Source organism: Capricornis sumatraensis, chromosome 21, assembly GCF_032405125.1.
Source record: "Capricornis sumatraensis isolate serow.1 chromosome 21, serow.2, whole genome shotgun sequence".
Taxonomy (NCBI): domain Eukaryota; kingdom Metazoa; phylum Chordata; class Mammalia; order Artiodactyla; family Bovidae; genus Capricornis; species Capricornis sumatraensis.
Window position 1 is genome coordinate 36,164,303 of NC_091089.1, and position 27,276 is coordinate 36,191,578.

Consider the following 27,276-nt stretch of genomic DNA (forward strand, 5'->3'; position numbering starts at 1 on the left):
TGGACTATAAAGAAAACTAAGTGCTGAAGAATTGATGCTTTTGAACTGTGAAGAAGACACTTTGAGCAAACTCCAGGAGATAATGAAAGACAGGAGAGCCTGGCGTGCTGCAGTTCATGGGGTCACAAAGGGATGGACACAACTTGGCAACTGAACAAGAAAGAGAAGAGCAGCCACAGACAAGTATTACTTGATTAATTCTCCAGAGACAAGAAAGAAACCTAGCTCCGGGTGAGGCTATCTTAATGGTGTAACTTGACAATGAGTTTTTAAAAAAACAGTCAAACCCTCATCATGTTCTCTACCTAGATTTTTAGGATGAGATAAAAATAGTGAAAAAATCATAAATTCTCTTAAGAAAAATATAGTCTTTGGAATAGCAGACTAATTTTAATCTCGCTAGGAGCAACCAACTTTTTGTCTGTGCATGTGTTTTAATTATTTATTTTTAAACTTCAACAGATGTCTTTTATAAGCTCACACAGCCAGGATCATCTGACTGGAATCTATTTAGCAGCATATCTCGCACTGACGCCTTGGGCTGAATAAACACTGACATGGAAGAAAGAATCACTGTTCACTGATAAAAGTGTACACAGTAGAAAAAAACCATTGAGGAGAAAACGTCTACTTGAAATGTGTCACAAAATACTTCCTTATAGGAAAGGTGTCCTTTCCCCTTGAGGAAACACGAGTTTTCTTTCTTTTTAAAAAACTTTTACTGAAGTATAGTAGATATACAGTGTTGTTAATTTTTGCTGTATAGCAAAGTGAGTCAGTTTTTACATTTTATTTTTCATATTTTCCATTGTGGTTTATCATGGGATACTGAATGTAGCTAGTTCCCTGTGCTATACGAAAGGACCCTGTTGTTTATCCATCCTATATATTACTAGCTTGCATCTGCTAATCCCAAACTTCCAATTCTTTCCTCTCCTTGGGCAACCACAAGCCTGTTCTCTACGTCTGTGAGTTGGTTAGTTTCGTACATACATTCACTGCGGTCATATTTTAGATTGCACATGTAAGTCATACCATACGATATTTGTCTTTCTCTTTCTGACATACTTTGTTTAGTATGATCATCTCTAGGTCCATCCATGTAGCTGCAAATAGCATTATTTCATTATTTTTAACGGCTGTAGTATTCCAGTGTGTGTGCGTGCGTATCACACCTTCTTTATCCATCATCTGTCAGTGGACATTGAGGTTGCTTCTTTATCTTGGCTACTGTAAATAGCACTGCTATGAACAGAAGGGTGCATGTATCTTTTGGAGTCCCAGTTTTGTCTGGGTATATGCCCAGGAGTGGGATCGCTGGATTACATGGCCACTCTATTTTTAGTTTTTTGAGGAACCAGAAAATAGGAGTTTTCTAACAGGAGAACGCCGGCAAGCTCATGTTACAAAGGCAAGCAGGTTCAGTTCAGTTCAGTTCCGTTCAGTCGCTCAGTTGTGTCTGACTCTTTGCGACCCCATGAACCGCAGCCCGCCAGGCCTCCCTGTCCATCACCAACTCCTGGAGTTCACCCAAACTCATGTCCATCGAGTCGGTGATGCCATCCAGCCATCTCATCCTCTGTCGTCCCCTTCTCCTCCTGCCCCCAATCCCTCTCAGCATCAGAGTCTTTTCCAATGAGTCAACTCTCACATGAGGTGGCCAAAGTATTGGTGTTTCAGCTTTAGCATCATTCCTTCCAAAGAACACCCGGGACTGATCTCCTTTAGAATGGACTGGTTGGATCTCCTTGCAGTCCAAGGGACTCTCAAGAGTCTTCTCCAACACCACAGTTCAAACTGGTCAACCACTTGTAGAAGAATGAAACTAGAACACTTTCTAACACCATACACACAAAAAAACTCAAAATGGATTAAAGATCTAAATGTAAGACCAGAAACTATAAAACTCCTAGAGGAGAACATAGGCAAAACACTCTCAGACATAAATCACAGCAGGATCCTCTATGATCCACCTCCCAGAATTCTGGAAATAAAAGCAAAAATAAACAAATGGGATCTAATTAAAATTAAAAGCTTCTGCACACCAAAGGAAAATATAAGCAAGGTGAAAAGACAGCCTTGTGAATGGGAGAAAATAACAGCAAATGAAGCAACTGACAAACAACTAATCTCAAAAATATACAAGCAACTTCTGCAGCTCAATTCCAGAAAAATAAACGACCCAATCAAAAAATGGGCCAAAGAACTAAATAGACATTTCTCCAAAGAAGACATACAGATGGCTAACAAACGCATGAAAAGATGTTCAATATCACTCATTATCACAGAAATGCAAATCAAGACCACAATGAGGTACCATTTCACGCCAGTCAGAATGGCTGCAATCCAAAAGTCTACAAGCAATAAATGCTGGAGAGGATGTGGAGAAAAGGGAACGCTCTTACACTGTTGGTGGGAATGCAAACTAGTACAGCCACTATGGAGAACAGTGTGGAGATTCCTTAAAAAACTGGAAATAGAACTGCCTTATGACCCAGCAATCCCACTGCTGGGCATACACACCGAGGAAACCAGAATTGAAAGAGACACATGTACCCCAATGTTCATCGCAGCACTGTTTATAATAGCCAGGACAAGGAAGCAACCTAGATGTCCATCAGCAGATGAATGGATAAGAAAGCTATATGGTACATATACACAATGGAGTATTACTCAGCCATTAAAAAGAATACATTTGAATCAGTTCTAATGAGGTGGATGAAACTGGAGCCGATTATACAGAGTGAAGCAAGCCAGAAAGAAAAACACCAATACAGTATACTAATGCATATATATGGAATTTAGAAAGATGGTAACGATAACCCTGTGTGTGAGACAGCAGAAGAGACAGATGTATAGAACAGTCTTTTGGACTCTGTGGGAGAGGGCGAGGGTGGGATGATTTGGGAGAATGGCATTGAAACATGTATAATATCATATATGAAACGAATAGCCAGTCCAGGTTCGATGCATGATACAGGATGCTTGGGGCTGGTGCACTGGGACGACCCAGAGGGATGGTACGGGGAGGGAGGAGGGAGGGGGGTTCAGGATGGGGAACATGTGTATACCTGTGGCAGATTCATGTTCATGTGTGGCAAAACAAATACAATATTGTAAAGTAATTAGCCTCCAATTAAAATAAAAAAATTTTTTTTAAAAAAGCATCAATTCTTCGGTGCTCAGCTTTCTTTACAGTCCAACTCTTACATCCATATCCATACATGACCACAGGAAAAACCACAGTCTTAACGATGGACCTTTGTGGGCAAAGTAATATCTCTGTTTTTCAATATGCTATCTAGGTTGGTCATAACTTTCCTTCCAAGGAGTAAGCGTCTTTTAATTTCATGGCTGCAATCACCATCTGCAGTGATTTTGGAGCCCCCCAAAATAAAGTCTGACACTGTTTCCACTGTTTCCCATCTATTTTCCATGAAGTGATGGGACCAGATGCCATGATCTTAGTTTTCTGAATGTTGAGCTTTAAGCCAATTTTTTCACTCTCCTTTCACTTTCATCAAGAGGCTTTTTAGTTCCTCTTCACTTTCTGCCATAAGGGTGGTGTCATCTGCATATCTGAGGTTATTGATATTTCTCCCAGCAATCTTGATTCCAGCTTGTGCTACTTCCAGCCGAGTGTTTCTCATGATATACTCTGCATAGAAGTTAAATAAGCAGGATGACAATATACAGCCTTGACGTACTCCTTTTCCTATTAGGCCAAGCTTAATATTCCATGCAAATACAAATATGAATTTAGGGCTGCAATTTTTTATAGGCAAATAACAGAAAGCCCCATCCCAACCCCCTAGGACTAAAAACTTCCAAACTCTGCTTCGAGAAAGCAAACAGGAGTTTCCTACATTGCTCTCACAGTCAGCTGCTATCTGTCCTTGTGCCGCAGCCCCTCCTCCAAAAGATTAATTTTGTACCACTCAGCTGTGAAGCCTAGGTCTGTGGAGGGAGGGAAGAAATGCAGAAACCAGCCCAAGAGCTGAGATTCTGGAGAGGGAAAAAAATTGATTTTCCAAATCACTCCATATCATGATTACACAGATGTGGAAATGAAGCGACATCCTTTATTTTCTGCTGGTGACATGAAACGCATTACTAAGGAAACAGGCAGGGTCTGCCTGGGGTCTGCTTAGAAAGGTGCATGTGTGATGGGCCCTGAGATGACTCCAGGTTGGGGGGCCCCATAAGATCTGGTCTCCCCCCCGCTGTGGGACACAGGATTGCTTTTGACTAGCATCGGTACCAGATGCTGAGTTGCAGATGGAAGGGAAAGAAAACTCTGGTGGTTTTAAATACATTTGAGTAGCTGTAAAGATGGAGGTATGGGGGTGACATGGAAATTTGCTGTTTACATGCCTTAATTATGCTTCCCCCATGTGACATCTCATATTCTTGTCCTCTGCCACTTGAATGTTCACAGACAGGGACTATCAAAGCCAGCAGGGTGCCTGGAACCCAGCAGGTGCCTGCTAATATTTGCTCATCTGATTAGCTGTCCACTCATCAAAAATGGTGGGGACTTGACAAAAGTCTGTTTAATCTGCTGACTGCTGACAGTCAAATGGGATAAATAAAGCTCTAAAACAGATTTTCCAGGTCCGAACTACATAACCCAAATGGATCAAAAGGACTGGAAAATTGCAAAATCTCCTCTTGGCTCTGGGCCGTGCAATTACAAGCAGACTTTACCATTTGCCTAATTTAAGAGCCATCGTTGATGACCGGACACTCATTTCCTGAGCACCTGTCAGCTCAATAATCATCACGGCTAATGCACAGAGGGTCTAAGGCAAGCACAGGTCTAAGCACTGACTGTGAATGAATTCACAGAATTCTCACATTAACCACACACACTGGGTGTTCATACTATATTCGATTTACAAAAGATGAAACCAAAAGCCAGAAAAGGTTTTACTTTATTTAAGAAATTGCCCAAAGTCACGCAGATAGGGAGTAGCAAAACCAGGATTTATTTTTTAGGCTCCAGAATTTATGTTCTTAGCCACAATGCTATACTGCCATTATGTACTTAAATCACGGAAAAATCATTAGGAAGATAACTTTTTCAACAGTATTAAACTATGATGTCAGCATTTCAATTCCGTTGTTTAAAGCACTCTTGCCCTGATGAAGGAAATGGCAACCCACTCCAGTATTCTTGCCTGGAAAATCCCAGGGACAAAGGAGCCTGGCAGACTACAGTCCATGGGGTCGCAGAGTCAGACACAACTGAGCGACTAAACAACAAACATGGGTGCTAATCTCTTTTCTTTTTACTTTTATGTGTTTTAGAATTTTCCATAATAAAAACTTTAAGAGGGGGAAAAAAAAGTACTCTTGTACTGTGCCTGCCCTGCAGAGTGGGAAGAAAATGGCCAGAAAGTCAGGCTTCACTTCTACGGGACACTCGAGTCCTGTCTGCTCTGTGGTTCTTGGTTTCCTCATCAATAAAGAGAACACAGTAATTCCAGCCCTTCCCCACTCAATGGTATTAATGGAAATAAATATGAGATGGATGGGGCAGGCATCTGTAAAACAGCAAACAGAAAAACTCCACACCTCCCAACTCAGATCAGCATGGGAAGCCCCCAGCACACAGCATCTACTTATACCTGTCCATAGGATTTTCCAGGCAATAGTACTGGAGTGGATTGCCATTTCCTTCTCTAGGGGATCTTCCCGACCCAGGTTTCGAACCTGGGTCTCCCGCATTGTAGACAGATGTTGGCCGTCTGAGCCACCAGAGAAGTCCTATACCTGAATTAAGTACAGGCAAATCTCATTAATCACAGATTTTGCAGCTGTGCATTCATCTCCTTGCTAACATTTACTTGCATACCTGTTAATATTTATTTGTAACCCCAGACCAATACTCACAGGACTTTCACAATCATTCATGGACATATGCACGTGCAAAGCAGGGAAAATTTTGAACAGCTGAGGTGAAAAGGAGGGCTGGCCTTCCTGTTTTCAGCTCTCAGACTGCCATGAGTAACTCAAGGTACTTTGAGTGCCTCACTTATTGTACTTTTGCGCTTGCTGTCGGTGATTTCACCATTTAAAATGGTGTCCAGACCAAGTGGCCAACAGGGCAAATTTGTGAGCGAGTTTTGTCCAGGAATGAGTTACTGCTGACTGTGAGTTCAATGTTAATGAATTAACACTATGTATTAACTATGGTATCTTCCTTTCCCAGGGCTTCCCAGGTGGTGCAGTGATAAAAGAATCCATCTGCTAAGGCAGGAGACACAAGAGACTTGGGTTTAATCCCTGGGTCGGGAAGATGCCCTGGAGAAGAAAATGGCAACCCACTCCAGTATTCTCGCCTGAAAAATTCCAAGACAGAGGTGCCTGGTGGGCTATAGTCCATGGGGTTGCAAACAGTTGGACAAGACTGAGCATGCAATCCAATACACACCCAAGGCATCTTCAAGCAGAGACACACGTAAAACCAGGTTATGAATTGATTGGATGATGAAAATATGACAAGAGGCTGGAAGGCGCCCTCCTACAGCCTGCATTTCCCTGGGAACAATGGTCCAGTGGTCAGTGTTTGCAGCTGATTCGGGGTTCAGGGCCACTTGACAGAACATAATTTTGTACCACCATATCAGTTCAAAGTTTTATATTAATAATACAAGTTATATTAATAATATAAATAATACAAGTTATATTAATAATATAAATAATACAAATTTACTCCCTTGGAGTAGAGGCAGCTGACACAGGAGGATGAAGTTGAGTTCTAAAGAGTTAAGACTTAAGTACTTGGAGCTCAGTCTCAGCCCCTCCCCTGAGTATCCATCCACAGACCAGGAGCCTCTGGCCAATATTAGCCTCAGTGAGCAGGGTCAAGGGCTCTCATCCTTTCATTCCACAGTAACCTTACCACTCTGCGCCTCTTCAAGGTCCCTTCTCGTCCATCTGAAAGTCTAGAGCCCGGCTGCTGTAGCAAACTCCAAGGCCTGGGGGGCGTGCAGCCCCTTTGCTCTAGGCAACTCCCCTCCACTCCACTCCTGTGAACACCCAAGCCACCGGGCTCTGACAGTCCTCTCTTCCAGGCCGAGAAGGATTCCCACCCAAGACTGCCGGCGTCCAGGTTGAGGACCCAGAATCAGACTCAGCCTTCCCAGTCACCTGGGAGATTCTCCAACACCTCGAATGGGAAAGTCAGCAAACATCCTTACACAGAGGCCCCTTTAAGAAAGCACTCAAGGAATGCAGCAGAGGTGTCAGGCTACTCAAGACTCTCTGAGTCATTCCCAGGCCAGCGCCAGGGAGAAAAACTGCCTGGAGGAGAAGGGATCACTGTTGAGACCCAAGTAAGACTCAAAACAAAAAGCCACTTTTTTAAGCCACTGAGGGGAGGGGTGGAGGGAATGAACAAGTCAACCCATGAGCCTGGGGTCCTGCGGAGACGACACGAGGCCAGCTGCCCTGGACACAGTGCTCTTGTGCTCTTCCTCCGACCTGAGGTTGAAGTAGGATGGGGATGAAGCTCCTGGCTCTGACCATGGCTACACAAGGCTGAACCAGCTCCCAGGGCAAGCAGGAGATGCCAATACTAATAAAATGTCACTTCGATTACATCTGCCAGCGTTATAATAAGAAACTGGAGACTTCCTCCCTTGGGCATCCTCTGTTAATTGCCATTTATAAAAGTTCTGTTTGCCGGGTCTGGAATATGCATTATTTCCCCTTTGAAAACAAAAGGAAACTTCTAAAATATCAACTGGCATTCCAAATGGCAAAGTGATTTGTTTTCCAACTGACACTCTGAGATCAGCTTGGGAGTCTGTCTGGAAGGCAGGCATCTGGTATCAATTTGCGACAATATAAAATCAAAGCCTAACTCCCATGTAAATACACTTAAAAAAAAAATTCACAAGTCCCTTCTCTACATCGGTGTCTCCATTCCTTCCCTGCAAATAGGTTCATTAATATCATTTTTTCAGATTTCATATATATGCATTAAATATAATATATGGCTGTTTCTCGTTGTAGTATGGCTAAAACCAACACATCATTGTAAAGCAATTTTCCTCCAATTAAAATGTTAATTAAAAAATAAATAAAGATTTTTAAAATTCCATATTTCACCAGCCAGCATGTATCTTATCGACTTCCTTATATTTCAGTCTTGACTTCTTTTTCCTTTTTTCTGGCTTCAAAGAACTAAAGTTACAGATAACAAATGTTGCACCTCTTAATAAAGATCTACTGGCTAGATTCATTCTAGCTCTGTGAAATACAGCTTAGAGGGAGGGTGTATCTAGATGAGTGACTGGACTGAAATATTCCCTTACCATCTCCTCCAATCTGCCTGCTTGTGTTTGGAACAAACAGGGTCAGATAAAAAATCTGGTTGAGCTACCCAGGGCAGCTCCCCACAGACACATAGCCAAACATGGGCTGGATATGTACCTGATAAAGACCTGCACATATTCTTGGACAGTTCAAGTGTCCAGAAAACCATCCGGACCCTAAAGCAAAACCTGTTTTGCTCAGGAAGGTCAGAAAACTTGTTTGGATGAACTTTTAACACATGACAAAGGCAATCAAACTCGGTGGCGAGAGTGTGGTTCAGGATTAGACAGGATCCCAGCTCTGCAAACTCCATTGTGCACTGGAGAGAAAAGTGAGCTCCACGGAGTTCAATTCCCTCATTTACACAGTAATGTCAGCCTCTATGAAAGAGCATCAGCAGAGGAGTTGGGATATAATAATTACATTGAATACTTGCTGAGAACTATGGTTTTTCCAGTAGTCATGTACGGATGTGGGAATTGAACCTTAAACAAGGCAGAGTGCCAAAGAATTGATGCTTTCGAACTGTGGTTCTGGAGAAGACTCCTGAGAGCCCCTTGGACAGCAAGGAGATCAAACCAGTCAACCCTAAAGGAAATAAATCCTGAATATTCACTGGAAGGACTGATGCTGAAGCTGAAGCTCCAATACTTTGGTCACCTGATGCAAAGAGCTGACTCATTGGAAAAGACCCTGATGCTGGGAAAGACTGAAGGCAGGAAGAGAAGGGGATGACAAAGGATGAGATGGTTGGATGGCATGACCAACTCAATGGACATGAGTTTGAGCAAACTCTGGGAGATGGTGAAGGACAGGGAAGCCTGGCGTGCTGCAGTCCATGGGCCCGCAAAGAGTCGGAGATGACTAAGAGACTGAACAACAACAATATATGTACCTAGCGTTGTGCAAAGTACTTCAGAGAAATCAGATTTAATCCTGGCTGTTGTGCCATGAAACTGCTGTTGTTTAGTCACTGAGCTGTAGCTGACTCCTTGTGACCTCATGAACCGTAGTCCGCCAGGCTCCTCTGTCCATGGGACTTCCCAGGCAAGAATACTGGAATGGGGTATGTAATTATTAACATGTCCCACTCGTACAGAGATTCTGGAATCTGCCTATGGGCACACCCGGGAAATGGCAGATCTGAGATATGAGGCTATTTCCACATGGCTCTGCAGCTCATCACGTTAGTGCGCAATAAGCAAACCATGATTATGAAAAACCACCCGTAAAACAAGAAAGAGATGAGATTGCTACTGGAATGCTAAGACTGTGTCCTGGGACTTTCCTGGTGGTCCAGTGGCTACGACTCTGTGCTCTCAATGCAGCAGACCCAGGTCAGAGAACCAGATCCCACATGCCACAACTAAGATCCAGCACAGCCAAATAAATAAATAACTTAAAAAAAAAAAAAAAAAGACCGCATCCTGGCCTTACTTTGAATAACAGAGTAAGTACAAACTCATTAGACACTGGGTGCTTGTTTAGTTACTGCAGGAGACTATTACGCAGCTTTGCAAAGGCATGTTTTCCTTCTCTTGAGAACATGTCTTTATCCTCCACACTCGAGATCACTCAGACTTCAACACCTGGTAATTAGCTGCAAACATGCACAAGCTGAACCCAGGAACTGTTTGAAAAAAAAAAAAAATCTCATGATCTTGCTCAAGGGTACTTTTTTTCTTTAATAAAAAGAAATTATACGTCTTAACTGAAATGCACAAAATCTGACTTTTTTTTTTAAATTGACATGCTCAGCATTTACCTTAAAAGGTAACATTAGAATTTTTAGACCAAAAGACCAATGAGCATAAAACTTGGTTTCTCTTGAAGCTGAAAATGTATACATCCTCAACCAATACATTATTTATGACCCTATATACTTCACCTCGAGCTATCTGCAGAGTAAAGGCACAATGTTATGAGAAACAAGACAACAAGAAGAAACAAGGTCAGAACATTCTTGGTGGTCCGGTGGCTAAGACTCTGAGCTCCTAGTGGAGGGGGCCTGGGTTTGATCCCTGGTCGGGGAACTAGATCCCACATGCCACAACAAAGAGTTTGCATGCTGCAAGTAAAGATCTTGCATGCTGCAACTAAGACCCGGCACAGCCAAACAAATAAATATTAAATAAAGAAAGAAACAGGGTCATCTTCAGGTCTGCAGTTTTTTCTTCTAGAGAGTATTTCTTAAACGCATAGCATTGGATTGTGCTCACATTCATCCTCTGTTACTGAGATGGCTCTGCTATCCCATCAGTCCACACACTAGAACCTGTGTATGTGTGTGTGGGGGTCCCTTGATGCCTCTGCACCCCGCCCTCCACAACCAGTCCATCTCCAAGTTCATTCCGCTGCACCCTAAATCCCTATGGGATCCACCCCCTTCTCCCCTCCTTCATCACTGCCACTCCAGCCCAGTAGCCACCATCCTCTGCCAGGACAGTAGCTACAAACTGTGGTTTCCTCCCATCTGTGGCTTCTCTCATCTAACTGTCCTTCCACGCTGCCGCCGGCCCAATCATTTCAAAACACAGGTCTTACTCTGGTTCCCCCTGGCTGGTGACATCACATTGCTCTGCTGATTGAACATCAAAATCCTGCCTGTGGTCCAAACACACCGCCTGCCCTTCGTCTACTTCCTTCATATTTCCTGCTTCTTCCCACCAGAGACCCTGCCCAGGCTGGTCCTGTGGTCTACACACTCCTCCCAGCCCGTGTTCACCCTTTAGACACCTCCAGAAGCCAGCCCTCCCCACCACAAGCAGGTCAAATCCACCATGGCGCTCGTCGCAGGCCCTGAGGGGACCAAGGCCCTCCCCTCTGGCCATGCACCACAGTCGCAGCCCTACACCTGTGGGTGATTATTTCAGAGTCTCTAACTGGACACAAGCTGGCAGCGACCACCCAAGTCACGCGTGTGCGTGCATGCTCAGCTGTGTCCAACTCCTTGTGACCCCACAGACTGTAGCCCCTCAGGCTCCGCTGTCCATGGATTCTCCAGGCAAGAATATTGGAGTGGGTTGCCATGCCCTCCTCTGGGGGATCTTCCCAACCCAGAGATTGAACTCACGTCTCTTAGGTCTCCTGCGATGGCAGGCAGATTCTTTACCAGAATTGGAGCCTGTCGATTCTATCTTCTTTTGGAGTCAGTGATCCCCTCACTGTCTCCATCCTAGTCTTGAATTGAACCTGCAGTATCTCCAAGGTGCATCCATATTTGCAAATAAGGTCAGAACGTTTCTGAGGTTCCAGGTGGGAACCCCATACCCACAAGAGCTGCAGAAATGGGTGACCCGAAGGACTTCATGAAGCACAGGCAGTGCCCCAAATCCACGTGGTCACCGAGCATCACAGTGACAAGTTAGTGCTGGGGGTTAGTGACAGCAGAGGCTTCCGGTCTCCACTTCTCTCTGGGGCTCCTAACGCCAGCTTCCTCGCTGGTCTCCCTACCTCCAGAAGTTTCCAAGTGTCCATGAACCTCCTGAAATTCTTTCTAAAATTCTCTCTGTATAAAAATAGATGAAGTTCCAGAACAGAAAATTTTTTCATGGGCATGAGTTCCTCTTTCTGAAGTGATGACTAAGATGCCAAAAGGGTTAAATACAAAAGGCACTGCTCTCCTTCCTCCAGCCAATCTGCCTCCAGTTTGCATAACCCCCGGCTCTGTTCACACCTGTCCTTGCTCACAGGCCTCCCGTCTTCCTCTGAAATGAAGTTCATCTCCATCACCAGGCGCTTAGCGCTGGGCCACCAGTCCCTGTAGGCTCAGCTCCGAGGCCACCTCCAGGACAACTGCCCGCTCCAGAGGGGGACCAGGAAGCCCCGCTGCCTCAGCCCGTAGTTCTTCTCTCTTCTGGAAGGTAGGTGCTGGTCCATTGACCCCTGAACCACCAAGTGACCTGATGGTTCACACACAGGCGTGTGAACAACCTGGCATGTGCAGGGGCGTAGGTTGCTGCTGACCCCATGCCACAAGAGTTACACCGAGGACCTGGACAAGCCCCACCTCCGTCTTCCCAAGGGGTCAAGAGCAAAGGCAAGAGCCAGGTGCAGAGAGACCTGCGAGCAGGGAGGGGATGCCAAGTCCATCAGCGAAGCAGCATTCAACCGACTCCATGGTCATGGCCCCAGGACCTTGAGGGTGCCCCAAGAGCCCTCAGACTCCAGGGGTGTCCTGCCTAGAGAAGGCGGCTGAGCAGGCAGCAGGCAGACCACAGGAGGAGGGCCACGGCTTCTGTGAGGTGAGGGAGCAGAGACGCATCTTCCAGAATTGTCTTGGCAGATAGCACTCCCCTCCTGCAGTCCCGATGGGCAAGGCAGTGTCTTGCACGCCTGGGTGTGGACCGGACCGGCTCTTGCTCTTGACCGCACCGCTGTGCTGCTCTAAGCAGATGACACCGAACATGTGATTCACCTCCTTCTTGCTGCCCTGTCCTCGAGACTGTTGTTTTCCAGCGAACAAAAGGACAAAAACGCTAAGGGAGGGGGTGGTGGCGTCCTCAGCTGCTCTGGTCTTATTTTACTATTTATGAAATTGAACCGATGCGGTAAATCATCTGGAAGCAAAAAGCTCCCCTCTGGATGATCTAAGCAGACCCTGTCAGGCTTCCCAACTGCTTTTTGACTGATGGTGTAGGGCAGAGCAGGGCAACCGTGCACAAAACAGCTACGGTCTTATCGGTCAACCACCAAGGACCAAACCTCTGCTAGGTGCTTCTCACGTTCATGCTCACAACACCCTGAAAAGGGCGGGAAGTTTTTAAAATTTTATTTCTTTATTTGACTGCACTGGGTCTTAGTTTCAGCATGTGAACTCGTAGATATGGCATGTGGGATCTAGTTCCCTGACCAGGGATCGAACCCCGGGTCCCCTCCATTGGGAGAGGGGAGTTTCAGCCACTGGAAGTCCCCAGGCAGGGATTATTATCCCCATCCTACAGGTGAGGATGCTGACGCTCAGAGGGGTTGCAAGAGTTTCCTCAAAATGTGTTGCTATGTGGCAGAGTTGTCTGACTCCAAGGTTGAGGCATCCATTCCTGAATCTGTTCACTCAGTTTTCTGGGAAGGAGGCAGAGCAGCAGGGGTGTGGGAAAGGAGGAACCAACATCAAACTACTGTTTGGAGAAAGCTGTTGTTATTGGGAAAATTTTCCACAACTCGGGCCCCAAACCAAGGTTCTCTGTTGGCCTGTCCCTCGAGGTTATCATATGAAAGTCAGAATCCTTGCTTGATGAGAAAGTGTTGCTGGCCAAAACTACAGCACAATATTTCTTTCTACTTGAACATCCTGACTTTGGTTGACTCTAGCCCATAGGTCTGAAATACATGAGGCCCTAGCATTTTTGCTCTCTGGAGGTTAACTAATATACAAGTGGAAGTTGCGGGCAGGAAGGAGAATAAAATTCTACACCATTTAATAGAGTTCTTTGTTTTTCTTAAGTGAAACAAGTACATTAGAGCTTGTGGTTTATTTTTAAAACTCTCGGCTTGGAACCAGAAAACCCAGGTTTCAAAATTCCAGCTCTGCCATCTGTGGGGTACGTGACCATGGACATGACCACTTCGTTCTTCGTGGTCTCAACTTTCTAGTCTATAAAACAGCTACCACATTGCCTTTCTGAAAACTATTTAGTATATACGAAAGCGCTTTGTAAATTGTAAAGCCCCAAACAAGTACGTAGAACTTAATAATCAGAAGTTTGTCTTGTGGTGGATAAACCGAATCCTCAAGGATTTACACAATCACCTTTGTAATTTGTAATCTCGTCTTCTTTCCTCATATCTCCCTCTTTAATAGAAAACTTTATTTGATTCAATAAAACATAAAAAACTTCATCAAGAACCACTTTTCCACATCATACCGACCATTTACCCCCTAATATCACAATTTTTAAAGTTATTTTCGATTGAAATATAGTTGACATACACTATTACATTAGTTTCAGGGGTACAACCTGGTGGTTCGGCATTTAAAAACATGGAAATGCGCACCTCTTACTTCTTTCACCTATTTTGCCCATCCACACCCCCCACGCCAACATGCCAATTTTAGTCCTTAAGCAAAACATTATAGACTTTGGCTGCTCTTCCATCTCTCACAACCCCCCATCCCCTTCCTAAGATGATCAAAGTAGACACTTTGTTCTATAAATCATTGGGTCAATGAGTAAAATGCTTTAAAATAAAAACCAGCGTGCTAGACACACAAATCTTTGGCATTCTCCAATATTTTGTTAGTCTCTTCCTGAATGGCTTGCCATCTATTTGTCATGGGTTAAACTTAGATTTAAGTACACTGCTACCCTTTAAATTGGGGATAAGATTGTATCCTTTCACGAACACACACATTATTACAATATTCCAAGTCCTAAATGTCTAGCATTCCCAAGCTCTGTTTTATAAGCTTTTGTCTTTGTGACCAAATGTTCAGCAATAAACTCCAAACCACATTAATAATAATCCCTTTAAACATAAACTAGTGTGCAATTATCCAAAATGCTAACACAAACAAAAAGAGGGGGAAAAAAACGAAACAAAACAGGAAACCCTGATTGAATGTATTATCTCAGAGACTTTTAAAAACCAAACAAAAATAAAACTGTATCACATAGTTTGTAAAGGAGAATAACAGGTAATGATTTTATGACTCCTACAGATAATACTACAATCTGTTTGAGACTTAGTGTCTGAAAGTTTAGTTTCTAAATTGCATGCAGTTTGAAACTTGAGGTGGAGGGTTGTTAGATTTTTTTTTGAGGTGTAAAATAGGTGGTGATGGTGGTGACCTTTCGAGAAATTCACAGAATCATGTCAAGTAACAGATTCGGATAAAAATGTTTGTTTTTTCACTCTTCCTCTGATGACCACATTTTGCACAGCCCCCCAGGGGAGAATGGAACCAAGAGACGTGTGGTGAGGCCCTGGCACACGTGCAGACAAACCAGCTCTGTGAAAGGGAAAAAGCCAAGCCCTGGCTTGTAACAACCACTGCCTGATTCCTGTGGTGTAAATGCTCCCACTATGACTGATTTCAGTTACCCATCAGCGCAGATTCCTTGGTCGTCCCGTCCCTACGGAGTCAGTCCAGTATACGCTCGGCTCTGGCAGAAACCCAGATCAGAAGCCACAGAGACCAGGGCTCAAATTCTAACTCTAGAGTCCAGCTATGAGGCCTCTGGCAAGCTTCCTTAAGCCCTCCAAGCCTCACGGTCCACAGCTCTAATATGTGTATAAGCCCTTTGTTTTAGAATTGCCACACAAATAAAACAAAAGAATGCATATGAGGGGATTCCCTGGTGGCTCAGTGGTAAAGAACCCACCTGCCAATACAGGGGACTTGGGTTCAATCCCTGGATCGGGAAGATCCCCTGAAGGAAGAAATGGCAACCCACTCCAGTATTCTTGCCCGGGAAATCCCACGGACAGAGGAGCCTGGTGGGCTACAATTCACGTAGTCGCAAAGAGTTGGACACGACTTAGGGACTAAACAACGAATGTATATGAAGCCCATAGCACGCAGGAAGGTGCTGCTTCCCCTCCCTGCAGAGCGGGGAGAAGCCAACGTGGACGGGGTGGGGTTGGTGGATGGGTGGATGACGCAGGGGGAGAGGAGAGACACTCAAGGAGGGAGGTTCGTTGCTGCAGGACTGAGGTAGGAGGTGGTAGAGTGGCTAATTTTCCAAATAAAATGTTGAGAGTGATTCTGGTTAAAAATAAAAGACCCAGAAAGTTGGGCGGGGGGAACACTCCCAGGCCTGTCACCAGCAAGTCCCCCAGCCACCAAGGAGTCAGGGACAGGTGCACTCAGACCCATAGAGAAGGAAGAAAGTCATCCCTAGGAGGGCGTGCTCAGCGCCATACCTGGGGCCTCTGCAGGGTGATGGGTGATGCAACGGAAGAAGGGGCGTCTGGTGGGGAAGCATCCCATGGAGAGGCCGGTGGGTGCCAGAACCCAGGTGCCCTTTGTGAAGCCAGCACAGAAGATAGGCGTGCAGGGGAGCAGGGAGCGTGCTGGCCACACATGAAAGAAAAGGAGTTTAAGACTGCCGGGATCCGATGTGGGCCTCAGAAAGGTCCCAGCTGGGAAGAAAGGATGGCGGGTCCAAACAGAAGCCAGGAGCTTCCAGGAGACAAGGATAGGGGAACAGCCCACATCTCTGGGGACAGAGCCCTGGGCGGGGGCGTAGGTCTCGACCATTTCTGTAAGAGTCAGAGGACAAACAGTTAGGCTCTGCGGGCCATGTGGCCTCTGCCGCAGCTACTCTACTCTGCTTGTAGCACAAGGGCTGCCCAAGATAGTGCAGAGATGAACAGCAGCGGCTGTTTCCCAGAAAATCATTTATAAGCAGCTCCTGGGCCTCAGTGTGCTGACCCCTGAGCTGGGGAAAAGGGGCGATGCTGAAAAGACACCAAGGGTCCAAAAAAAGGAAACACATCCAGGAGGGAGGTAGTATTATCATTCCCATTTCACGGATGAGACCCTCAGCACTAAGGAAGTGGGAGAACTACCACCATACACCCAATTCCTAGGGGCGCCAGGCTCCTGGTTCTCCTGTCTCCCATGGAGGCACAGAGCCCAGGTGGACTAAACAGGTAACACAGGTGACGGGAATTCGGGTGTGGCCGAGAAACAGGGGCGTGGCAGACTGGATCCCTGCAGACACGGACAGAGGAGAGAGGCCTAAATAAAGAAACCGCAGGGCCAGCACTGCTTTTAGAGGTCACGGAGGCCACGTTCACCCCCGTCCAGCTGAAGCCAGTCGAACAAGCATTTAGGAGCCTGACTCAAACCACAGCAGAGCAGAGACAAGCGCGTCCAGACACATATCCTGGAGCCAGACTGCCCACAAGCAGGCTGAGCGACCCTCGGCCAGTAACTTAACCTCTCTGTGCTTCAGAATAAGGGTGATGCTGTGTAAGTGCTGTTATAAATGTGAACCGGCTCATGCGTTGTTCCCTTAGAACCATACCTGGGACGTGGTAGTTAAATACAAATACTGCATCAAGGCGCTGAGCCAGGTCCCACAGTGGGCACATGAAGTGTCTCTGCCCTGTTTAGGGCTCAGAAAACAGGCTCAGCTCTAATCAAGCTCTCATCACCAGAAAAACCGTCTTGTCGATGTGTGCCTCCCAACAGACAAAGACTATGTTCACACCTGTACCTCCCATAACTGGTACGTCTTACTTGATATTCATCATGAATAAATCACGTTGTTGATAAACTGTTTGTTCTCTGACTCTTATAGAAATGGGTGAGACCTATGCCCCCGCCCAGGGCTCTGTCCCCAGAGATGTGGGCTGGTCCCCTGTCCTTGTTTCCTGGAACAAGGATATTCATTATGTTGTTGAATAAATCATACAAGGCTTTAGGTCCCCAAACTAGAATTTCCTCCATGACATAAAACCCTAAAACATAGGGTCATCCTCTGCTCACTCTGTGACCCTGGATTCCTGCTTCTCCACACTGTCGGGACACGAAATCAACATCTACTAAAGCACTGTGTAACCCTGATGGCCTTTCGGTCCATCCTCCCCAGAGGAGGGCACCACGGATCACTTCTGTGCCGGGGCTTGTAGAGACAGGGCTGGACTGCCTCAGTGGCTGTGGCTTCCGGCCTGGATGGAGCAGGCAGGCCAGCTGTGACACCTCCGCAGCCAGAGGAGCACAGCTGACCCTCCCTGCCACCCTGGGAAACCCATTCCTTCATCCATTAACGCACATCCTGCCTATGGGAGCCACCCGGGATAAACTTACCTCCACCTCCTCATCTGAAGCTGAGATTCAGTTATCCACTCGTCCCCAGGCATTATGCCCGGCCTCCAAGGCAGGTCACAGGGCACTAACCACTGCACTGTCCCAGTGCTTTCATCCCAGAAGAAAACTGAGGTGAGGAGGTGAAGCCACCTGCCCTTGGTTGCCAGCCAGGGCAAGGATTGGCTCTGAGCCCAGAGGGGCAGGGTACCAGCTTGGCATTCCTGGTCGACATGCTGTCACCTCATCCAGCCTCACCTACTGCTCCCTCCCAGTGTGTTCAAAGGCCGCCTGCCCCTTGCCCTCTCCCTACCTAACAACTCTCCTGCCTGGGGGAAAAAAGTCCAGGCAGGTGGGGCTCCCTGGGGTGGCTATGGTGACACAGTGCAGAGCCAGGTTGTGGCTTCCTCACCCTCCCCGGAGGACAAAGGATCACACTTGAACTTGCTGCCTCCCAGGGCACTTGTTAGCAGTGGGCAGGCTTCCAATGCACTTCCCCTTCCGAGTTCACCCACAACCTGACAACCTGGTGAGTGTAAGGAAGAGGGCAGCAGGTGAACCTTGGGCTCTTGTCTCAGGCCCTGGGAGGAGGCAAAGGGCAGCATCCTGACCAAGGCCTAGACCAGCCTAGGCTGTACCCCTGGCGTCCACAATGCACATTGCTGGAAAGACGGCTCAACAATAACTTGGGTTCGCTTATTGCTAAAATCCAGAAAGGTCAGGTGGCTTACAGCTAAAACACAGTGTCACAAAGTCACAATGCAGACAGGTGACAAAGTGGGGGGACTAGAATCCAAGGCTTGGGGCTCTTCTGCACCACGGGCTCTTTCCATTTAAGACCGGAGTCTCCACAAGGCACACTGTTAGCAGAGATGTTCTAAGAAGCAAAATCCTCACCTTGTTTGAAATGAATACCCTGGTCCCCACGCACCCCTTCATCAGGCCCCATGGTGCACACGTGTTCACCTGGGCCCCATTCTGCAATTCAGCAGCACCAGGAAGTGGAGGAACCCAGGACTGCTGCCAGCTGCTACCTAAGGGGAACCTTTTCAAGTGAAAGAAACCCTTGAAACACACTCCCTTTCACCTATTAACGCCTTCCTTGGGCAGAGAACACAACAGGGTGTCAAGCTAGAAGGCATCTTTCTGGCTTCCCCTTCTGACACCTAGCCACAGAGCAAACCCAGCATAAACCCCAGCACACTGGCTTCCCATCCCTGGAGCCCCATCCATGAGGCCTGTGGTCCTGGGGTCTCTATGCACTTCAGTAGAGACTGGCAGTAGCAGCAAAGCCGGGGACCCCGAACAGCAAAGCTAAATGTGGGGAGGATGACTCGGAGAGGGTGTACAGAATCACACAAGCACCACTGGCCTGCTATGTGTCCTGGACAAACATCTAGTAGGGTCCATAGCTCCCAAATTCTCCTTGGGCCTATGCATGCCCGGCACAGTGATCCATGCAGGGGCAGAGGAAAGGCATCAAGTTCTGGACTTCCCTGGTGTCCAGTGGCTGAGACTTTGCGCTCCCAAAGCAGGGGGCCTGGTTTGATCGCTGGTCAGGTAACTAGATCCCACCTGCCGCAGCTAAGAGTTCACATGCTGTAACTACAGATTCCACATGCCGGAATTAAAAGGATTCTGCATGCCGCAACAAAGATCGAGGGTCCTGCATGCCACAGCTGGGACCCAGTGCAGGCAAATAAATAAATATATATTTTAAAAAAAAAAAACAAGAAAGAAAGAAGGATGTCAGGTTTGGATCTCAAAGATATGGAGTCCTATCTTGGCCAACACTGGTTCTGAGAAAGAATCTAACATAGGGAGGCTGTGAGAATTCACTGTGATAAATATCAACTCTCCAGCCCAGAGCACAGAGACGGTGTCATCAATCCATCAACACATCTGTGCCGAGGTCTGGGCACACACATTTTCCTGTCATATTTCAAGATTTTGAAGTACAAGTCATAAATGTGATTAGTCTTATAAGTGTCCAGATGAAAACAACAAAATAAATAAGATTTCGGATCAGGAGATTCTGATTTTTACATACCCATAACAAACTGAATATGTGAAATTCCAAGTTCATGGGGAAAAAAGAGGCAGATTTCAGATGAATTATGGCAGCTTCTTCCAAACTTTCACTTGTATTGAATCATCTGGGGATCTTGTTAAAATGCAAATTTGTACTCAAGTAATCCAGAATGGGACCTGAGGGTTTGTGAAGGTCCAAGAACTCACTTTTGAGCAGCAAGATTGTTTGGAATTCTTTAAATTGCAAGAAACAAATTCAAGGAAAATATATGATTTAAAAATGACACCCCAGGAGAACATGCATGAAATAGTATATGGAACCACCCAGGCAAGCAGTATTTCTTAAAGCGAGGCACACCAGGAAAGTAAATGACATTCTTTAAACTACCCCAAGTTCTTTAAGTTGGCCCTGGGCCTGATTCAAATGAGTCTATATGCCACATCACAATTCATCTAAGCATGTGAAAGTTCTCTCTAGGGATCAGAAAAACAACGCACTTCTGACAAAACTCCTGTAAGCAGTGCAGTGTAGGAAGCAAAGTGTCCTAGGAGATTCCAAGTTTCTGGACATGAGAAATGGCCATGCTCACACTTCAAGGCCTTTCTTCAATCTCAGTCTCACCGATTTATTTCCTCTCTGCATATTAAATTTGACACGGTTTCTGTTGACAGCTGTAATTTTTTAAAAAGCCTGTCAAGTTGCCAGATATGGATAATTCCAAAGTCATAAGATGAATGCGACTGTCAAGTAAGGAAGCATCACACTGACTCACTCATCTTAATGTGTGTGGGGGGGAGGGGATCAATAAAACATCCACGGGGTTCATCTTTATAGGATCAGCAGTTAAATCTGGCTATTTGGGGTATCAGAAATATTAACACACAAGCTCGTCTAAAGGAGATTCTCAGAGACGAAGTGTGAGGTCGTTTGATCTCCAGCTGTTGCAAGCAGGGGAACACATCTGTCAGGCATGAGACACAGGCCAGTCTGGCACATGGCTTAGAATAACACCTATGTTTATTACCACTCCTGCCCTGACCCACTGGACAAGCTGGGCTCAGGCTCAAACTACAGAGTCATTAGGAGCCAGTGTGTGATGTCAAGCCACTGGGAAACTGCTGAGTCTGAGCCACTCGCCCAGAAAGGAAGGGATCCTCCTTCCCTCCCGCCCACTGGCCTGCTATGCTCTGGGGGAGATGTGAGCCCTGACAAGAAACTCAGGCCCAGATGGTCACCTGTGCCCAGCATCGCTAATCATCTGGGGACATCACAAGGCTGGCTGACAGGTCCACACCCCTGTCTGCAGACATGTGCACTCAACTACGATGCTGCACACCAAACAGGGTCCTTATTTCAACACTTGGGAGGAAAGAGACTCCGGACAAAATTCTGAAGGAGCCTGGTCCATTCATCACCATCTGTCCATTGGGAGAGGAAGTTAAGTTTTCCAGCAGACCACCTTCTTAATAGACCAGAAAAAGCCTAAGTGTTCAGAGGAGCATCACAGGAGAGAGGCTGTAACAGAAAAGGTTCTCCTTTTTCATATCCAGGCCTGCAACGGACTGGCAAGTTCCCATCCCAGAAAGGGAAACTGAGGCCCCAGGAAGCTGACATAACTGAGCCATAGGAGGCCTTCCTAACTAACTAGCCTGGGCGTTCCCTCCCAGGAACCAGGCCTGCACTTCCTCCCGATTGCTCACTCCTGTTCGCCCCCTATCCCACCTGCCTGATGCAGCCCAGGGTGCCTGGAACAAGCTCTAGCCATTTCCTGAATGGGCAAGTGTCCAGCATTTCACGGTTTTGCTAAGATGCTTAAAACCTGGAGATTACTTAAGCTACCAAATACAACCTTTCGAAAGGTGAAAAACTTATCACTCATTTCAGCGAATTCACGTTGGGATGCAAAATAGAATCCTCAAGCCCTATTTCCTCTCTGTCCCCCACCCTCAAGGCCTTCAAAGGCACATAAGAAGGGCTTTCCTTTTCTTAGGAAAGCAAAGGAAAATACCAAGTGCTCCTGGGACACTGGAATACTTGGAGCGCAGGCAGAACTTCTCAGAAGGCATTCGCGGCGGCGTGTCTGCGACAAGTTAAGGCTCACACGCGCCGCTCGACCGGCTGCCGGACCCACTGCTGGACTCTGCGTCCTGCCTAGTCTTGCCGGGCGTGAGGAGAGTGCTTATCCGGGTCCGGCCCGGGTTTCTGAAAGCTCGTGCTCTTTTCTTTGCAATGAGAGGTTTTGATGCCACTTTTTTTGGTGGGCTCCCGCAACCTCTACCTCCAACCCCCTTTGCATGAGCACGGTGCTTCTCGGTGAGTGCTGGGCTTGTGCACACACGTGTGAACACATACACGCGCTCCCCAGAGACCTTCCTTCTTCCGAGTGCCCTCGCGGTTTGGAATTCGCGCCAGAAGCCCAGGGATCCAGCAGGGCGCGGGAAGTGGGAGCGCCCGGTGTCCCGCAGCAGAGCGCCAGCCGGGCAGGGTCAGGAGAGGCGCGCGCCGCGTCCTGGCTACTCACCGGGACCTCTGCAGCTGCTCGAAGGCGCTGGAGCCGCTCCCCGGGCCCGCCTGCTCCAGCGAACAGTAGTTCTGCGAGGTCTGCCTGGAGAAGGCGATGGGCAGGATTCCCTGAGTGAACGAGTTGAGGCGGCCCCGACTGCCGCTCCCACTCCCGGGGGTCCCGGAGCTCAGGAAGGCGGCCGCCGGCACGTGCACTCCAGTAAAGGCATCGTCCTCCTCCAGCTCCTCCGGCCCGGCGTCCCCGGGCCCGTCTGGCGGCTGCAGCTGAACGCCGGCGGCGAAAGGCGCGGGCCGGGGCGGCTGCCACAGCTCCCCCGACGCCCGGCCGGCGCCCAGGGGGCTCGCGAACCCCCGGGCGGCCCCGGGGCCGAGCACGGTCGCGTGGCCGCCGGGGACGAGCGGCGGCAGCGGCGAGGGCGGCGGGAGGCAGGGGCCCGATCCAGCCGCCGCCGCCGCCGCCGCCGCCGCCGCCGCGCCCGCCGCGGAAAGCGCGCCGCAGCCGCCCCGCTCGGCGGCGACGAGCAGGCTGAGCCGAGTCCTCGCGCCGCAGCCGCTGCCGGGCTTGGCCGCGCTGCTGTCCTCGCCGCCGGCCCACTCCTCGTCCTGCAGCGGCGGCCGGCCGTCCAGCGAGATGTTGGTGAGGAAGGAGAGGGCAGCCTGGCGGCGCCGCGGATCCATGCGCGGCTTCCTGGGGGGCTCCGGCGGCGGCAGCGGCGGCTGGGCCGGCGCTGCGGCCGCGGGCCGGGGCTGCGGCGGCGGCTGCAATCTGCCAGTGCCCGCGGCGTCGGTGCAGGCGCTGCTGGTGCTGCTGCTGCGGACGGCCGTGCCGGCGGTGGCGGCCGTGGTGGCGGCAGTCGCCGCCATTGTGTCCGTCTGCGGCGAGATTTCCGCGATGCCCCCGGAGAAGCGAGTGGCGCCCGAGTGCTAAGCGGCGGGCGCGAGCGCCGGTGACCCGGGCTGGGCAGGGCGCGGGGCGCGGGCGGCGTGCGCGGCGGCCCGGCCCCCCAGCGGGCGGGCCATGCTCGCCCCTCGGTGCTCGGGCGGGGGGCGCCGCCGCCCCAGCCCACGCGCGCGGCTGCTGGCTGGCTCGCTGGCCGTCTGCCCGCCCGGCCGCCCGCCTGCGGGATCGGTGCCGGGCCCTCCGGGACCCCGCGATCTCCGGCTCCCTGGCCCCCGGGTCGGTATTTATAGGTGCGCGCGCCCCGCGCTCGCTCTGCGAAAAGCTCTATGCAAAAAAAAAAAAAAAAAACACACACAGTATCACGTGTGGGGGGGTGAAACCTGGGAGGAAAACAAAGCCGCAGGCGGCAGCCGCGCAGGCAGGCAGCGGGAGGCGGGGGGGCCGGCGGAGGAGGAAGAGGAGGAGGAAGGGAAAACCGAGCGGGTGGCGGGGCGGGGATCGGCCTGGCGGTCCAGGTAGTCCTAGCTGACTGCGGGGAGAGTTGGTGGCTCCCTGCCGGGGCGCGCGCCCAGGTGCGGGAGGCGAGCACGCTTCCCCGTCGCGCTTGGACTGGGAATTGCGGAGCGCGAGCAGAGCTCCGAGTCACGCGTGAGGATGTGGTCCCGGGAGGGTTATGGGTCTGCGGGACGAGTTACTGGAATTGAAGCGATTTGGCCCGCGAACTTGTTAACTGGATCCCGCGCTGCCCTTGTTGGGCCCCGAGAAATAAGTCCTTATTAATAGTTACACGAGTAAGGCCACACCCCTTTATGTGGACAGTCCCACCAGCAAGCGGTCGCTGACCGTTGAGTTTGTGTCTCATTCATTTGCAGGCTGAGGACGCAGCTCCTGTTATAAATACACACCCCGGGGTGCACAACAACCCCAAACCCTACCAGTGTCTTCTATTAAATAAGTACCTGTCCAAGGATGCATGCAGTGACCCTTCCAGAGCTGCAACGACGGATCTGGGAGGGGTGGCAGTATGCTGTACCCCAGCCCCACCGCCAACAACCTTCTGTTCTGGGGTAGAGGGCGCTTTACCATGGACCATCTGAAAATGCCTGCAGATTTCCCTCTGCGGTTTGGGTGACTTATCAAAGGCAGTAGTAACAGTTGTCACACTGACTTGAGTTCTCTGACATCTAAGAAACCTCTCTACACTTTCCTGAGGGAGAAGCAATGTGTTTAAGATCAAGTGATTAATTTAATTAAAGGTTTAAATTTAGCCTTGGAGCTAATGGGTAACTCTACATTGAAATTCCACTCCATTTCAAGTTCAGGAAAGTAAATTGAGTAATGCAGGGCAAATACACCCTTCCAGAGACATGCAGCCAGCCTGGAGGAGGAGATATGGGCTAGTTCAGGTTACAGTGGCTTAGGCCAAACTTGGCACATGGCCCTTTACATGAACAATTGTTCATTTTTTATTTTATGCCATTTTTAGGCCTTTTGAAAAAGTGGAACCAAGAATATAGAGCAGCCTTATTGCAGCTAAGTGACCAGCTCTGTGTAATTTCATTAGGATTTTTAATTACTCTGTTTAACTTCTTGAAACTCCCAAGTTACTCTATTACAACTAACTTAATTTACTTGACCACTGTTCTGGTTGTGCTGGCAGGCAGTGTTTAAAAAAACCACCTCCACTGCACATGTAAAAGAAAGACTTTTTAAATCACAAAAGTGATATATATTAATTGCAGAACATTTACAGAATAAGTAAAGAGAAGTAGGGGGAAAAAAGCTTCATTAACAATCTCATCTCATATGGAAATAACTATTACAATTTTGATTTCTATCCTGTGTTTATTAAACAGGTTAAAGCAGGCTGTTTGTCTCTTGTGATCTTTACTTGCTGTGTTTCAATTATCCTCCTTTTAAGAATATTTTTCTATAGCATCATTGTATTTATTTATTTTTATATAGCATCATTTTAATGACTGCACAGTGTTCAATTTGATGGAGAAACTATAATTATTAAGCCTATGTCCTACATTGAACATTTAGGAAGGATGTTTCCCTTTTGCTGTTATAAAGAGTGATGATGACATCCTCTATTTTTCTAAATTGTGCTACTTATCCAGTATTATTTTCTTAGGTTAAATAGATGCTGGGGCAAGATGATCTGGCCCCGATCATGTTTTTAAGGCTTTCTATCCAGAAAAGTTGCTACAATCTGCTTCCTCACTCTTGCCAGCATTGGGTATTAAATTTTTTCATCAATATTCATTTATTTGCCCATTCAGGCTATTTTAAGGGTTAAATATGCAAACTAATATCAAATATTTAGTAAGCATCAAACAAGAATTAACTGGTTCTGTGATCTTATGGTGATCAGGAGAGATACAATTTACTGTTCACCCACTATGTGCTGGTCTTCCCTGGTGGCTCAGATGGTTAAGAATCTGCCTGCAATGTGAGAGACCAGGGTTCTATCTCTGGGTGAGGAGGACCTCTGGAGAATGGAATGGTTACCCACTCTAGTGTTTTTGCCTGGAGAATCCTATTGAGAGAGGAGCCTGGTGGGCTACAGTCCATGGGGTCGCAAGGAGTCGGACATGACTGAGCAACTAACACTTACTTTACTATGTGCTAGCCACAGAATATTTCTAATTCTTATGCTTATGACCACACTGCAATGGGGGGACGGGGGTTATCATCAATAGTTTACAAATGAGACTCAAAAAAATTAGATTAGCCCAAGGTCAGTAGCTCTTAAAGAGCCTGGGCCAGGATGCAAATTTTATTCCAAGACCCATGCATATTCTTGCGCCCTCTGCTGGTGAGCACGTTTTACAGGGGGGTGCAGTCTGCACATTTAATTTCATATTCTTACTGAAGGTCAACTGTAACGGCACTAAAACAAGCTTTGGAGGAAGGGATCCAGGTGTCAAGAGCAAGTCTCTTAACTTTTCCAAGCCAGTTTCCTCTGGGTTATTTTGAGGTATAAATGAGATTGCTTGAGAAGTGTTTTATAAACTTTAAGGTACTTTTTAAAATGTCTGTTATTTATACCATACTCATCTACTTGCTCCCTGAATTTTTCCAAATTCACTTATTTTTCACCTATTTATACATGGATTAAGTATTATTAAGCAACTTTTATGTGCACAGCACTGTCCCACTACAAAAGGGATAAAAAGAAGTATAGCTTTTAACCATTGTGCCCTTGACACTGGAAGTAGTAAAAACCAAAAGCCCAGGCACATTGAAGTAAGATGGACTCTGATTAAGTGATCAATTGAGCAATCTGACTGGACTGTCTATACATGTTATCATAGTGTGAAGTAGTTTTTATTTGAGGGGAGGCCTCAGGCAACACCTGGGAAATGGAGGAAGGAAGAAGTTCAATTCAGGAAGAGAAAATTCTGCAAATTCCTCGTGGACTGCAACCACAAAAAACTAGAAGTCTAGTTCTTTCTGGTTTACCAAGGTTTTTTGTTTTTTTTTTTTTAATTTACTTTCATGTTGCCCCTTCCAAGCACCCATTCTGAAAACTGTAATTGCATGCACAAACTGTTTTGATTGACATATATGGGAGTCAATTAAAAAAGAGATAAAAAGAGCCTATTAATACAAATAATCACTGATCCTTTAAAAAAAAATCCAGCAGACCAAAAAGTCTGAAAATTTACTTTGAGATGACTATGTTAAGAAAATACATTTCAGATGCTTCCCTGAGGTGTCCTCAGTATTCCAAAA

General features: G+C 47.5%; 1 protein-coding gene across 1 annotated transcript in view; it reads right to left on the reverse strand.

The window, feature by feature from the left end:
• The window catches only part of CABLES1 (Cdk5 and Abl enzyme substrate 1), a 101,695-nt gene extending 78,197 nt beyond the window's left edge, over window positions 1-23,498 (reverse strand). Inside the window, exon 1 of the mRNA XM_068993658.1 lies at window positions 22,633-23,498. Within this exon, the coding sequence (XP_068849759.1) occupies window positions 22,633-23,498 (866 nt within the window). The remainder of the gene's footprint in view (window positions 1-22,632) is intronic.
• Window positions 23,499-27,276: the final 3,778 nt, after the last annotated feature.